Consider the following 15,941-nt stretch of genomic DNA (forward strand, 5'->3'; position numbering starts at 1 on the left):
CAGCATCATCACAGGAAAATGGAGACAGGAAAGAGACCCCTGGGTCCTTCCCTCTACTTCTGTCTCACAAGCAACTTCCTCCTAGAGTCTTTAGGGGACCCCTTTCATCCCCTGATTCCCTCTATAATATTGCATTTCCCAGGGTTCCATCCTTGGCTCTCTCCCCGCTTCTAGGCTCACTGTCTTCCATGGATTCCATATGTTTACCAATTCCTTGGTCTGACTCACTGGGTCTCAGCTCTGTGTGGAGCCCCCACCCCTCTGAATAACTGTGGGGGCTGTTTTCTTCCTTAGGAAGCAGAGCTGTACCTCTTCTGGATCAGGATCCATTGTCATCTGTAGAAAGAGAAGCGTCAAGGGGGCCTCGGGGCACCATGACTACAGCATCATCTGGAATCCACTCAGGTAACACTCCCCTTTCCGCAATAGATTCTCCTGACTACAGCACATGCTCTTGACCTACAGTGAGAGGTGCATGAGGTTGGCAAGTGACTTGGGGCCCTCAGTATGGGCGATCTCGGTTCCTAAAGCAAAGTGAGGGTCTGAGGTCTCATTCCTACCCTATTTCCCACATGATCCAGCTCACCACCCATCTCTCAACTTGAGGTATCTCATCCAGAGCCCCTTAGCTACAGGGATGATGTTTTATGACCCTCAAATCAGAACATATATCCAGATCGAGACAACGCCTGCGTGAGCCCCGCTAACCCCCACGACTCTCAGCCAGACTTGAATAATGCTTTGCATACAAGAGAGATCCTGGCATAAAAGGGACACAAAAGGTCAACATAACAGGTTAGGAAAACTTGTCCCATGTGGATTTTTAAAAAGGTGACAATACTGATATGTAACGACATTAATCTATCCGACTTTTGCTTGGCTCGGCAGTACCCGGCAGTGTTGCCTGTGCTAAATGCCTCACCGAAGCCAGCTGGTGAGTTTGTGTTGTGACTAGGGGGGTGAGGAATGAAGATGCCTCGTTATGACGTTGTTTTTAGTTTGCTGGCTTTTATTGTGAAACAGCACACGATTTCCAGAACAGATTTCAGTGAGACAGATGAGGGGAAGGTACAGGTGTGGGCTTTCCCTCCCATGAGTGTCTCTCCCCCAGACTAAGCCTACTCACCACTGGCTGTATCTCCGCTCAAAAATCCCCCATAGTCCTAGACTACTGCATATATAATCTTTTAAAAATCGAGATCATGCTCTTCAATCTTTTTTTAAATNTAAGCCACCCAGGCGCCCCTCTTCAATCTTTTTTTAAACTTAACACATACTGGGTCTTCTTTCCAGATTGGTTCATATCCATTGGTTTCATTCTTCTTCGTGTCCATAAGTCTTTCTTTTATATTGGCATGTTTTAATGTGAACAGTCCCCTTCCATGGGTATTTCAGATTGTTTTCATTTCTCTTGACCACTTCAAGGCACTAGTGAAGGTCTTCCCATGCACCCTTCTCTGTGGACACGCATCTTGTTTGTGGGGGATGAATTTCACGAGGGGAGACGTGAGCCGCGGCATATACACATTCTGTGTTTTGAGATACTCCAAACCAGCCTTCCAAAATTTCTATCACTTTAGGCCCCAACCAAGTGCATGAGAATACACATTCCCATCTCTCTGTCTCTGGAACATCGGATGCTTCTATTCTTTTTACTTTTGCCAAAGCAGTCAATGAGATGGTATCTTTTTTTTTTTTTATTTCTGAGAGAGAGAGACAGTATGATCAGGGAAGGGTCAGAGAGAGAGGGAGATACAGAATCCGAAGCAGGCTCCAGGCTCCGAGCTAGCCATTAGCACAGAGCCCGACGTGGGGCTCGAACCCATGAACCATGAAATCATGACCTGAGCTGAGGTCGGCCGCTTAACCGACTGAGCCACCCAGGTGCCCCAATGAGATGGTATCTTGCTGTGGTCTAAATATGCCTTTCGGGGCCTGCTAATGATGTTAAGCCTCTTTACATGTATTTATTGGCCATTGCATTTCTTCCTCTGTGAATGAAGCATCTTTTCAAAGAACATGAGAAATACCTGCTTATAGACAACAAGAACCAAGTGCAGTTTGAAATAGCTAGGCTTTTGTAATTACTCTTTAAATCTTCAAAAAAAGAGTAGGTATGGGTGAGGGCTGGGGCCAGGTTTTAGGCACGGGGAAAGAGAAATATTTATCAATCACATTAAAAACCTTTAAAAATGAAAAGCGTCTCGGGCCTGCTAGGTGGCTCAGTAGGCTAAGCATGTGACACATGATTTCAGCTCAGGTCAAGGTCTCGTGGTTCATGAGATCGAAACTTGTGTCCGGCTCTGCACTGACAGCATGGAGCCTGCGTGGGATTTTTTCTCCCTCTCCCTCTGCCACTCCCCTACTTGCATACATGTGCTCTCTCTCTCTCTCTCTCTCTCTCTCTCTCTCTCAAAATAAATAAGCTTAAGAAAAATCAAAAGCAAAAATCAAAAGAAACATCTGAAAATTCTTTTTAGCTTCCAGAAAACAAGCAATTCTCACATGACATAAATTGCCCCAGAAACAGAAAACACAGCTTGCAATGGAGTATATTCTGTGAATTGAATATCACACTAATGATAAGCCTTGATTACCTGGAAGGAAAACTATAGCTCAATATTTATGACTCTGAGATGAACACATTGAATACAGTAGGGAATGTAAATCTATAATATACTGATACAAAAATCTGCAATGACCAAGTTGGGGTTTTCATGGAATATAAGGACAATGCGATATATGGAAATTTATGCATAAAATACCCTATATTCGTGGGATAAATAAAATAGGAAAATTATGATCATCTCATTAGAGTCTGAAAATTCAGCACCTAATCCTAAGAAAAATATTTAAATATCGGAATAAAATATACACCTTATCATGATGAATAGTGGTTTTTGTAAACCAACTGCCAATAGTGAAATACTAGAATCAGTTTTATAAAATTAAGTAATTTAAGATTTCATACTAACCCAATAAGGCATGGGTCCAAAATGAGAAAAATGAGTATTAAAAAAATAAGAAAGAAACCCAGCCTTATGTATTCATGAAGCATTTACTCAATAACTATTATAATTAGTAAAAGTTCAGTAAAGCACAGAGGAGTATTACAAATGAATAATATCTCTATAGAGTAACAAAGCAAGTTAGAAAACACAACATTAGGGGCGCCTGGGTGGCTCCGTCGGTTGGGCATCTGACTCGATCTCAGCTCAGGTCTTGATCTCAGGGTTGTGAGTTCAAGTTCCGCGTTGGGCTCTGTGCTGGGCATCAAGACCATTAAAAAACAAAACAGAACAACCCACAATGTTAAAAGATACTATTCACAATAGCATGAAAACAACTTGAAGTATCTAGGAAATAACGTTAACATGACATGTAAAGAAGCAAACAAATCTCACTGCAAGGAAAATAAAAACTGGAGCTGCTGGGAAGCCACCCCGTGCCACCGCGTAGACATAGCAACTCCTGGGATTTAAGCAGGGGTCTGTCCTGAGCCCTCCTCAGTGGCCTGTATTTGCACACACTATCACGGCACATAACTTCCTTTATCAAGTTTAACTAGAATCACGTGGAGCTCCCTGCCCCTGCATGCGCGCTCTCGCACCCGGAACGGCAGGAAGCCACAAAGCAGAGAGAGACACGGGACCCTGTCACTGGCCTGACGTGGCCAGAGCCACCGCTGCAAACAGGACAGGCTTGGTGTCATTATACACAGGCAGACTGGTGGGTGACGGGACCACAGAGACCCCAGTGTGCTGCAGTTAGAGAGCATCTCTATAAACACGAAGGTGCGCCACCCCCGTCCCCAGACGCGATAGCGTGGAGGAGTGTAATGTCCCATAACATCACAGTTTAAAACCGGCACACGCAGTGGTGACAAGTTACCCAAACCCCGTGGAAAGGAATATGAACTTGAAGTGGAGGAACCAAGTCAAGGTTATGTTGCAGTCGTGGGGATGGTTTTTCTCCAAGTACATCGAGACTGTACTTTAAGGGATTTTGAGCAAGAAGAAGCTGCTACAGAAGCGTCTTGAAGCCGGGGTAAGGGTGCCCTGCTGCCCGTGCGGGGGGCACGCTCGCTGTCCCTCCACCCTTCTGAGTCTTTAGCCTGAGACCCTGTCATAAAAGACAGATGAACAAGGAGTTCGTTAGCGTGTATATCTCACGTGGGAGTGACCAAGCGGGGAAATGAATGACTCCCCAAGGTGGCTGAGAATTCAGTCTTAAATACCAATTTTAAAAAACGTTTATTTACTTTTTAAACATTTTTAATGTTTATTTTTGAGAGACAGAGAGACAGAACACAAGCAGGGGAGGGGCAGAGAGAGANCACGGAGCTCGAACCCACGAACCGCGAGCTCATGACCTGAGCCAAAACCAAGAGTCAGATGCTTAACCTCCTGAGCCACCCAGGCGCCCCTTAAATGCCAGTTTAATAGGAAAAGGGGAGGAGGGGAGGTAGTTCTCTTGGGGGGTGGCAAATGCTTCCCAGGAAAGATGAATGGCCCTTAGAAGAACAGGCAGGAGGTATGATGTTTTGTGACAAAGTGTGCCTGGGTGTGGTGTCACTTCCAGTCTCCTGTGCCTGGGCTGCGGACACCCCGGGGGCATCGATGACAGCGGAGCTCCTGCTGGGAATCTGTCTTCAGGCAGGTTAGGGGAGTTCAGAGAAACCCTCTCCCTGCATTTGGGATGGTGGATGGCAGAGGGCTGGACAGAATCGTTGCTCCCTTGCTTTCAAATTTACAGTGACATAAATAACATGATCCGGGTCATCCTGTGCCTGTCGTTGGCTTATCGGATGATTATCAGAAGGCTTGGTGGCTCCATCTGTAAGATCACAATTTCTAAGTCCTTTGCCAATCTGCTTTGCCACCAGAAACCTAAGAAATTGCCAGTTTTACTACACCCTAGTGAGCAGTGGGTATTATCAGAGTTGAATTGTTTGGTTAAAGTCCTTAGGCAAAAAGATACTAAATTTTTGAGTGTTTAAGATTTTTTTAAAAAATTGGTTTGAGAGAGAGAGAGGGAGAGAGAGGGAGAGAGAGAGAGAATGAATCAGCGGTGGAGGGGCAGAGAGAGAGGGAGAGAGTCCTAAGCAAGCACCACCCTCCACGCTGAGCCCAACGCCCGGCTGATCCCATGAATCCCACAAACCACGAAATCATGACCTGAGATGAAATCAAGAGTCAGATACTTAACCCACTGAGCCACCCAGGCGCCTCATAGACACGAAGATTTTCAATGTATTCTCACTTTGTTTTTCTTTCCCCCAAATTATAACTAGATAGTTCCTTTTGCTGGGACATCATTAAATATCTCCGAGACAAGATGAGCAGAGAAGACATGCAATACATACTCTTTCACCCGGAGGTTTGGGAGCAGCTGGTGGACAGAAGCGGTTTGGACAGGTAATCCCTGAACAGCGATGTGTCGGGGGGTGGGGGGGGCAGGGAATCAATGGAACGTGGGCTGATGTGCTCAGGGCCACAATCCCAGCCTCTAGAACAGCGTTTGGTGCAGAGCTGACACTCAGGACATTTCAATGAGGGCAGGAAATTGGATTGTTAATATCCGAATTCTGTCGCTAGGCTGTCGTCAGCCTCACGGTAAGAAACCCACAAATGTGTTCCAACCAAGTGGACCGAAGAGTTCATCGTGCCCTCTCGTGTGCCTCCCTTTGCAATCGGAAATGTGCGGAAGGGTGGGGGGAAAGCATTTACACATCCTCATACAACAGTTTCTTAGGAAAGTAAATCAAACACCTCTGGCGAGCACATTACCGGCCGCTGAGACACCAGCCTGTTAGTGCACCGATTCCTAGAAGCAGAATTTGCTCAGTTTCCCCCAGAGTGGCTACACTTGCCCCATCCCAGCTCGCGTCACCAGAACGTCTGGGCCTTGAGACCCAAACTCCTCACAGTGCACGGCCTTTAGCTGGACGCTCAGGCCGCGCAGGGAAGCTCGGCTGCGTTGTGCTCATTCGTAATGGACTCTGCAGCCCAACAGAGGCCGAACCTACTCTTGCCCAAGTGTCCGTGAGCCCCGGGAAGTGAGTGGCAGGTCTACTCCGTGCTCTCAAACTGTAAAATCTTCCTGAGACGTGCGAACCAGAGCTGCCGGCCCTTTCAGGATGGGGACGAGCCTTTCCACGTACCCCTGACCTTGGCCCAGCCTCCCTCCACGTGGCCGTCCTCTTTAGACGATCTCCCTCACGGTGCCGCCGGTCAATCCTGAAGCGGCTCAGAACAGTGTCCTTCCCACATGCTGCTGGCTCAGGAGCCCCCCTTGGGCCAGAGTTAATTAGTTCACTCGCACGGTGCCCGCGCAGAGAGATGGATTTCTCTTTCTCGGGAATAGGAGCCTCGGCCAGCAGGTGAGGCCAACCAGAGGCTCTGGGAAGCTGGAGTCCCGGGTTCTGACCCTAATTCCATCTCACAGTGGGTTGTCATGTAGGGAAGGTCACCTTGCCCTTGGGCCAGCGTTCTCCTCTGTGACTGAGGGAGCAAACGCGGCAGATGGGCTCTTTCCTTCTGTGCCGGGCCTGCAGAGAACAGCACGGGCCGATGTGACGTTCTTTCTCAGAGCCTAGACGTGCACCGAGATACTGTGAACGTGGTCTGGACACCCTCCCAGTAACGGCAGGGGAGTGGACACCTTTGCCGTCTATGAACAGATGATCTGGGGAGGCTTCCACCTTGAACACCCTATAGATAGAAGACAGGTGGGAGGGGGGCCGACCTCCTAGGTGAACAGGGATGTCCCAAAGAAAATTCCAGGCAATGGGGCGCCTGGGTGGCTTAGTCGGTTAAGCGTCCGACTTTTGCTTAGGTCATGATCTCGCGGTTCGTGGGTTCGAGCCCGCGTTGGGCTCTGTGCTGTCAGCTCAGAGCCTGGAGCCAATTTCGGAGTCTGTGTCTCCCTCTGTCTCTGACCCTCCCCTGCTCACGCTGTCTCTCTCTCTCTCCTAGAAATAAATAAAAAATATTAAAAAAAAAAATTCCAGGCAAGCCTTTAATTTTTAAGTTTATTTTAATTTTATATTTTTGTGATCTGTTCTCCAGATTCTCTTCTTTGTTTTATAAGTTATTTATTTATTTTGAAAGAGAGAGCCAGTAGAGGAGGGGGCAGAGAGAGAGGGAGGCAGAGGATCCAAAGCAAGGATCCAAAGCCCCCGACGCAGGGCTCGAACTCACAAACCATGAGATCATGACCTGGGCCAAAGTCAGACGCTTAACCAAGTGAGTCACCCAGGTGCCCCTGAGCAAGTCTTTTTTTTAAGAGAGTGACATGGGGACAGGGAAGGACGTCCAGAGGCCCCTCCTGCTTCCCTGGGCAAGAGTCTACAGTTGGCTGGTCTACCTAGGCATCGCCCAGGGAGCAGGGGGCTCTGATGAGATCGTCAAGGGTCTCTTTATGGAGGCCGTGAGGCTGCGTGGTCTCAGCATAGTTTTTCCACAAGCCCCGCCTTCTTTCCCAAACACCTACTCTCCAGCATTGCTCCGGTATTCCCGAAACCTGTGCCTAGTCTGTTGTAGGCACTCAAGAAGGAGACAGGAGCAAACCGAGGGGTCACACTCTGTTCCGTGCTGCAGAAGGCTGACTGCAGCAGCCTGCACCATCCAGTGGGGGCCCCCTGGGAAGCTCCCAGTCCTATCAGAGAAATTCACTGACCGGCCATTTTTCTCAAAGACTCTGCAGAACGCCGGTGTTCCGGGAGCTGGACCAAAGGGATTCCACAGGAAAATTGACCGATGGCAGGCCCTTCTCCAAAGTCTAGGGAAAATCTGAGTTAATGGAGGGAATTTTCTCAGGGGAACATGTTTTTTCTTCCCCATCACTCTTTCTTCAGATCACGTGATCCCCCTTGCCTGTTCACGAGCGAACAGAGCAGAAGCGTCTGTGTCTGAGCGCGGCCAGGCTTCCCAAACAACACAACACTGGCAAGAGGGGTAATAATCCATGGGCCCTCATATGGAAGATATTACATTGTAGTCAGGGTCTCACTGAAGGTTCTCCCTCCTTTTCCTTTGGAAGTGAGGGTTATTTGACTAACTTCCTGAAATAGTTCGAATACACGCACATGATACAAAACTTAAAAGGAACAGAAGGGCAAACTGTAACAAGTAAATCTCCCTCAAAACCTTTTCCCAGCCTCCCGGCTTTTTTCCCCGGAAGCAACCACAATTTCCAGGTAGATCCCCTTTTAACATAAAAAAAGAAAATCGAGCATTTCCTCTCTCTGTAAGGTGTTAGGACTCTTATTTCCCTGGATAACATTGCTCACAACCTGTTCTATATGTATACATTATGTACATATGCATATATATGTATATGTGTATTCATTAAGAAAAGATTACAGAAGTCGGTCAATTCTTTCAGGGTGCATTTTTTTTTTTAAATTTCTAGGAGAGAGAGAGAGACAGCGTGAGCAGGGGAGGGTCAGAGAGAGAGGGAGATACAGACTCTGAAACAGGCTCCAGGCTCTGAGCTGGCTGTCAGCACAGAGCCCGACACGGGGCTCGAACCCACGAACCGCGAGATCATGACCTAAGCGAAAGTCGGACGCTTAACCGACTAAACCACCCAGGCGCCCCATTCAGGGTGCATTTTATTCATCACATCAGTCTCCGTTATGGGCAGAAGAGAGCTGGCTGTCCATGGGTGAGTGGACTGGAAAGCCAGTCTGGACACGCCACGCAATCGCTTGAACTGGTGTCTCCTGCTAGAAACACACAGTCCCCTGGGGATTCTGGCCACAGAGAGGGACCCTCTGTCATGCCGCTCCCTACCTGCCCCTTGATTCTCAGGGCCCTGCTCCCTGAGTGTGTTAGAGAACTCTGATCACCAGAACTTTGTAGCTTACTGCTGAGCCTGCCCTCGAGTTGGAAAACTAACCATGTGATGTGACCCTGTCCACAGGGATGAGGCCAGCATGCTGTACTACATCACGATGGAAGAGCTGACACAGCACAAGGAAGCGTCCATGCCAGGAGACCTATCGGAGGAGGAAAAACTCTTTCTCCTCTGTTTCCCCTTGCAGAAGCATAAGCTGGAAAAGAGTATCAAAGAACTGCACGCTATTGCCGACGAAGTGGATGCAACGCATAAGATGCTTGCCAAGACCAGCCTGGTGGCCAGCTCCTCAGGCACAGTCTCCGGCATCCTAAGCATCTTGGGTTTGGCCCTGGTGCCTGTGACAGTAGGGGGGAGTCTGATGCTCTCAGTGGCAGGGCTGGGCCTGGGGGCGGCCGCTGCTGTCACCAACGTGTTGACGAGTGTCTTAGAAAATAGAAGCAATATGGAAGCCAGAGAAAGAGCCAGCAGCCTGGTGCCTCTGCACACAACGATTGAGAACAAAGCTTTGGAAGACACAAGGTTGTATGACAGTGTTGTGTGTGTTGACAGGTGTGTCAGACTCTTCAAGAAGGTCAAGGAACTCCGTGCCTACCAGGTGGCCAAAGCCAACTCCAGCTTCATGACGAAGGTCTATACGGCCGTAAGCCATCTCCCCTTCTGGAGGGCGGGAAGGATGTAGAGAGCAGCCGAGGCCTCAGTCCTGTCCCTGAGCAAAGGTGTCCGGGTGCTGGGTGCTGTGGGGACTGGCTTGTTCCCTTTGCAAGACGTGCAAGACCTCCTACAGAGCTGGAAGCACCTGGAGGAAGGGGCGAGGGCAGAGACGGCCGAGGAACTGCGGAGCCTCGCCAAGGAGCTGGAGCAGAGGCTGAGGCAGCTCACGCGGCGCTACAGGCGGTCTCTCCAGGGGCAGGGCTGTCGGAGGGGCACGTTCCGGAAGCAGGAGGTAGGAAGGGGTGCGGAAGGCAGATGTGGTCCCCGTCTTCCTAGAGCTTCCCATGAGAGGGAATGCGGAGTAGACAGACGCATACACACACTCATGATCACGACTGTCCTTTCTTCAGAGACAGGACTCTGCCCAGGCCCCTCAGCTAAAGTAGGTTCCTCCTCTGCTTTCCAGAATCCCACTGTTTTCTCTCAAGGCGCTGAGCGCATACTTTGGAAATCACATAGTTCATGTAGGTCTTCACCGTCTGTCTTCCTGTACGGTAGACCCTCCGGGAGGACAGGGATGTGTCTGCAGTTTCCCGCAGCACGTGGCACACCAGGGGGTACCACAAACATGTGTTGGATGACATGAGGTGGGGTTTCAAATGAGTTGGGAAAGGATTTTTATTTGAAGAACAGTTGATAGTTTAGACTCTCTTATTTGGGGGCATTAAATATCTAGCTGTACAAACGGAAGTGAAAACCACTACCGGGAACATAAAGGAGGATTTCAAAACTCCTAGTCAGTTTTTCAGAGAGTATGGAGTTAGGTTGGGTAGCAAAGCCGCCACCTGAGACCCTGGAGAGGGACACGCGAGTCTTTGCTGGAGGTGTGGAGGCTCATAAATTCATTCCTTCATTCATTTGTTCACTCGACAGATTCTACTTTACTTTTTTAAATTTAATTTTTTTAATTTTAGAGATAGTGTGAGCAGGCAAAGGGGCAGGGAGAGAGAGAGAGAGACAGAGAGAGAGAGACAGAGAGAGAGACAGAGAGAGAGAGAGAGAATTCAAGCAGGCTCCATGCCCAGCACAGAGTCCAATGCAGGGCTCGAACCCACAACCCTGGGATCATGACCTGAGTTGAAATCAAGAGTCAGACGCTCAACTGGCTGAGCCACTGAGGCGTCGCCTGGACAGATTTTAATCAGCTGAGGTCCGCGACAGGGTCCGAGGGCCGAAGAGAATGTTTCCAAACTTGGCTGCGTGTTGGAATCGCCTGGGAAGTTTTAACAAATATGAATGAGCAGGTGAATCCCGCTTGCTCCCAGGGACTGGGGTGTAATTGATCTGGGGTATGACCTGGACTTGGGGGGCGGTGATGTAAGGACCCTCAGGTAATTCCATTCTATAGCCGGGTTTGGGAAACTTTGCTTCAAGGTGTGAGGTGTTCTTACTCTACTTTTATTCTCTGGGTACATATTCTAACTTCTTTTTTTTAAATGTTTATTTATTTATTTTTGAGAGAGAGAGAGAGACAGAAACAGAGACAGAGAGAGAGAGAGAGAAAGAGCATGAGCTGGGGAGGGGCAGAGAGAGCGGGAGACAAAGAAGCCCAAACGGGCTCCACGCTGTCAGCAAAGAGCCCGAGGTGGGGCTCAAACTCCTGAGTTGTGAGATTCTGACCTGAGCTGAAACCAAGAGTCGGCCGCTTAACCGACTGAGCCGCTCAGGCGCCCCATATATTCTAGCTTCTTAATAACCAGCAGGAGATTTGGGGGTAAAACTATGAGAGGATTCATATTCTAAAGGGTCTTGCGTGGCTGCCTCCTTGTCTGTCATGGAGGGCGAGCTTCGGCCAGGTCATTGGGAGCAAAGGCAGTCCCTGCTCTAATGGCCCTGGGGACCCAGCAGGGAGACAGATCTCAGATGAGCCATTAACAAGGAAGAGAGGCACAAAGGTACAACACAAGGGTCACAGCGGGCTGTGGGAGACCTGACAGGTGTCCGGGCCCCCGGGTGGGCAGGGCGTGGGGAGAGAAGCTGGCGCCTTCCGATTCTGCTTCGCGCACGCGCAGTCCTGGGCTTGCGTCTCTGCTGGTCACCTCGCTGAGCCCCGCGCGCACATTCCAGACAGAGGGGCCATTCGTTAAGGGCTTCAGTGCACAGACACTCACCGGGCACCTCTCTGCCGGCAGCACTCCAGGCCCGGCTGCACGAGAGTCACAGAAGGACCGGGTGTGGAAGGCGAGCCACTTGCCATCCTGGGCATGGCTGGATGCCCAGGTGAACCTTCTGGAAGATTCCAATTATGCCCCAGACGTGAGTAAACTACTCTCATTTCCTCTTTGTCCTCGCCGGTTAGGCTGCCTCCATGGAACCTTGGTTTAGCAGAGGCAAAATACAAGTGTCCAACTAAGAAAACTCAGGATAGGGAAAGTTAATGATGACGGAAGGGGCCCGTGGTAATCCCTGGGGACTCCAAAAATGCTCGGGATGGAAAGAAAATGTGTGAGAGACAAGATTTTCCATGTGTGCAGATGGGGTTGGAGGCCAAGGAGACTTAAATATGCATGTTAATTAAGGTTAAAGACTTAAAACACGTGTCTTTTCCAAATTATACATAGATACACAGTATGTTTAGAATTAAAGTTTTTTTAAAAAAAAAACTTCATTTTTATAATTTTTTAAATGTTTGTTTATTTTTGAGAGAGAGATAGTGTGAGCAGGGGAGAGTCATAGAGAGAGGGAGACACAGAATCCGAAACAGGCTCCAGGCTCTGAGCTGTCAGCACAGAGCCCAACCTGGGGCTCGAACTCACAGGCCACAAGATCATGACCTGAGCCAAACACTTAACTGTCTGAGCCACCCAGGCATCCTTCCTGCATTTTAAAGTAAATTTTGCTCTACAACCCCTCCACCCGTTCATACCCTGTCCCCACTCTGTCAATCAGGACACGGGGAGTGTGCTGCGCACTTGCAGATCTGACCTACGGCCCCAGTGCCCTGGAAGGAAGAGTCAGAGATTTACAAAAAGCCCTTACTGAATGTTGTGCCTTCTTTGGAACAGAATTTGTAATCGTGAAAAGTTAGACACAGTTAACATGTTCCAATGTTAGGAGACTGGTCAGGGACAACTATTCATCCACTTGGGAGAATATAACGCAACTGTCAAAACGGTGTTCGCGAGAGCCAGTCATTAGATTAGCAAGGAAAATGTCGATTTTATCAAGTTATGGGAGAAAAGCAGGTTGAAAACTATGTACACTTCGTCACCTCGTATCTAACTGGGGGAAACGGGGCAGGGTCCCACAGCAGCCGTCTCTGTCTATGGATGACCGTGGTTACCTTTACCTGCTCTCCGCCTTTCTGTAGTTGTCAAGTTTCCTATGATGTGAATTACTGTTGTTCGACATGGAAAGAATAGATAATAAATATTGACATCAAAATTACAGAGCTGCTAAATTAAAAAAAAGATTTTGTTTATAACGTTTATTTATTTACTTACTTATTTTTAAATATTTTTATTTATTTCTGGGAGAGAGAGAGAGAGAGAAACAGCGTGAGCAGGGGAGGGTCAGAGAGAGAGGGAGACACAGACTCTGAAATAGGCTCCAGGCTCCGAGCTGGCAGTCAGCACAGAGCCCGACACGGGGCTCGAACCCACGAACCGCGAGATCATGACCTAAGCGAAAGTCGGACACTTAACCGACTAAGCCACCCAGGCGCCCCAATGTTTATTTATTTATTTTTGAGAGACAGAGAGAGACAGAGCATGAACAGAGGAGGGTCAGAGAGGGAAGGAGGCAGAATCCGAAGCAGCTCCAGGCTCTGAGCTGTCAGCCTAGAGCCCGACGTGGGGCTCGAACTCATGAACTGTGGGATCATGACCTGCGCTGAGGTCAGATGCTTAACCGACTGAGCTACCAGGCACCCCAAAATTAGATTTTTTAAAAAGGAGGACCACACCCCATAGCCTGTTGGACTGACTTTAGTTTCTTAAATCATTTCAATGAATACAGCCTCCTCCTCACTACTGACTGAAGCCAGAGTGGGAGGAGAATGCGTAGGTTTGCTAGGAAGACCACTCCCATGGCTGGAAACCAAGGAAGGCTAGTCTTTTGGGTTCTCAGACCCGATTCCGACATGTGTGTGTATGCGCGGGCGTGTATATAACCAACACATTAAGGTAGAACATGCTGGACTGTTCCACCATTAGAAAACTCTAGGCTAACTTGACTGATTCGTGAGCCTGTTTTGCAGATGTTGAACAACCACCAGTGAGACTGGCAACGGCAGGAGCACCCTGGGAAGAATGCGTGCGACCATGCAGGAGGGACCAGGAGCGAGCGAGAGCAATGCCTGTGAGGACGCACCCCCAGGTCTCTCCCCACACGTCACACTCACACTACGATTTTGGAACAGGTATCCCATGAGGAAACTAGAGTCCAGAATGCACTTGCTCAGAAAGGAAGACACCTGCCCTTTCCTGTGTCCAAGTAGCATATTTCATTCAACTTCTGTGATTACCTTGTCCTTAAACATGCCCGACCCCAACCCTTTGGGCAGCAGAGCTGAGGCTTGTTTGGCTGCTCTCAAATAATCCCCTGATGCACAAACCGTGTCTCAGTGACTGGCTTTGCCATGCACCATGTAGAACTCAGGTTCGGTTCCAGGTGTGTATAGGCTTCCGCACACCCCTACGAGCAACTCCGCGATACCAGCAGGGGGCTGAGAATTCAGTTCAGTGCTGACACGGTCTGTCTCAAGAGACTTCATCACATTCCAAAGGGTAAGGTTCAGTTCCACAAGCCTGAAGCCAATTACGAGCCCAGGTGGTGGTCAATCAGAGGTTCCCATGAGCCCCTCCTTGGATTCTATTAATTTGCTACAGCAGCTCAAAGAACTCAAGGAACCCACTTCCTCACAAGATTACCGACTGATTACAAAGGAAATTAAAGAATATGACTGGACAGCCAGATGAAGAGATACAGAGGGTGAGGACCTAAACAAAGGAGCTTCTGTCCTAGCTAAAATTTGGGGCCCAACACGGTGGCATGTGGAGGTGTTTTGGTTTCTCCGATTTGGAAGCTCACTGAACCCTCTTCATTTTGGGGTTTTATGGAGCCTGCATTACAGAGTCATGATTGTTTAACTCATTGGCCATTGGATGGTTCAACCTTCAGCCCCTCTCCCCTTCTGGGAAATCAGTCTCTACTCAGGTTGGTTTCCCTAGCAACCAGCCCCCATCCTTAGGTGTTTCCCCAAGTTCACCTCCTGTGGACACACTACACACTGTGAATAACAAGGCACCCATTTCACCTTAAAGTCTCTGAAGCGTTTTCAGGAACTGAGGATGAGACCAAATATTAAAGCACAAGGTGTACCCATTGCTCTTACCACTCAGGAAATTCCCAGGGTTTGGGAAGCCAGCAACTGTGGATGAACCAAATATATATGAAAAATATATTTGGTCATTTGAATGAATGACCAAATGTATATATTTATTATAAATCACAGTATTGCTCTGAGGTAGTCTCCAACCTGTTCATTCATCCATCTCACCTATTCATTTGCCCATTAATCTCATCCATCCATCTCATCCATCCATCCGTCCATCCACCCATCCCATCCATCCACCCATCCACCCATCCATCCATCCATCCATCCATCCATCCATCCATCCATCCATCCATTCATCCATCCATCCCATCTATCCATCCATCCATCCATCCATCCATCCATCCATCCATCCGTCCATCTGTCCATCCAGCCATCCACCCATATAAATACTTACCAAACCTATCAAGTGAAAGGCACCTTTCTACACAGTGGGATAGAGCAGTGAACAAAACACATCCCTTCCTTCATGGGGTTTGTATTCTCACGGTGGTGGTGGGAGAGGCAGACAAGAAACACAATAAATAAGTAAATTATACAGTATATATAAGGTAATGGATATCAGGGAGAAGGATAAATCTCGGAAGGAGGATGCGGAGTGTGGGGTGGGGCAAGAACACAATTTTAAATAAGAAAACCTCTGAGGGAAAACCTCAGAGAGGCACTCATCTGAGCAAAGACCTGACGGCGGCAGCCGAGAAGATACCTGGGAGGAGAGCATTCCGGACAGAGGGGTGACAAAGGTGACATGGCCAGTAAGGTTAGGGAGCTGCAAGGAGGCTGTGTGCCAGGAGCAGAGTAATGGCTTGGGGACACAAAGAGAGGATAGGAGATGAGGTCAGAGAGGCAGGTGGAGGCCAAAGGTGCCGTGTCTTACAAGCTATGGTAGGATTTTGACTTTTACTGAGCGAGATGGGAAAACGTTGGAAGGTTTCAAGCGGAAGGCGACGTAATCTACCTTAGATTTTAACAGCATCCCTCTGGCTGTTGTGTGGGGAAGAGACCACAGGGGCAAGGCTGTCACAGGGAT

The 15,941-nt window shown here is 48.7% G+C and overlaps 1 protein-coding gene across 1 annotated transcript; it reads left to right on the forward strand.

Moving 5' to 3' along the window:
- Positions 1-5,347: 5,347 nt before the first annotated feature.
- APOL5 (apolipoprotein L5) lies at positions 5,348-13,795 on the forward strand. Its single transcript, XM_077762133.1, is given in 5 exon segments — positions 5,348-5,417; positions 8,929-9,808; positions 10,075-10,163; positions 11,709-11,832; positions 13,775-13,795. Coding segments are annotated over 5 exon segments (1,179 nt in total). The 5' UTR covers positions 5,348-5,352.
- The last annotated feature ends 2,146 nt before the right edge of the window (positions 13,796-15,941 follow it).

This window comes from Crocuta crocuta, unplaced genomic scaffold, assembly GCF_008692635.1.
Source record: "Crocuta crocuta isolate KB4526 unplaced genomic scaffold, BGI_CrCroc_1.0 scaffold193, whole genome shotgun sequence".
In the NCBI taxonomy this organism is placed as follows: Eukaryota; Metazoa; Chordata; class Mammalia; order Carnivora; family Hyaenidae; genus Crocuta; species Crocuta crocuta.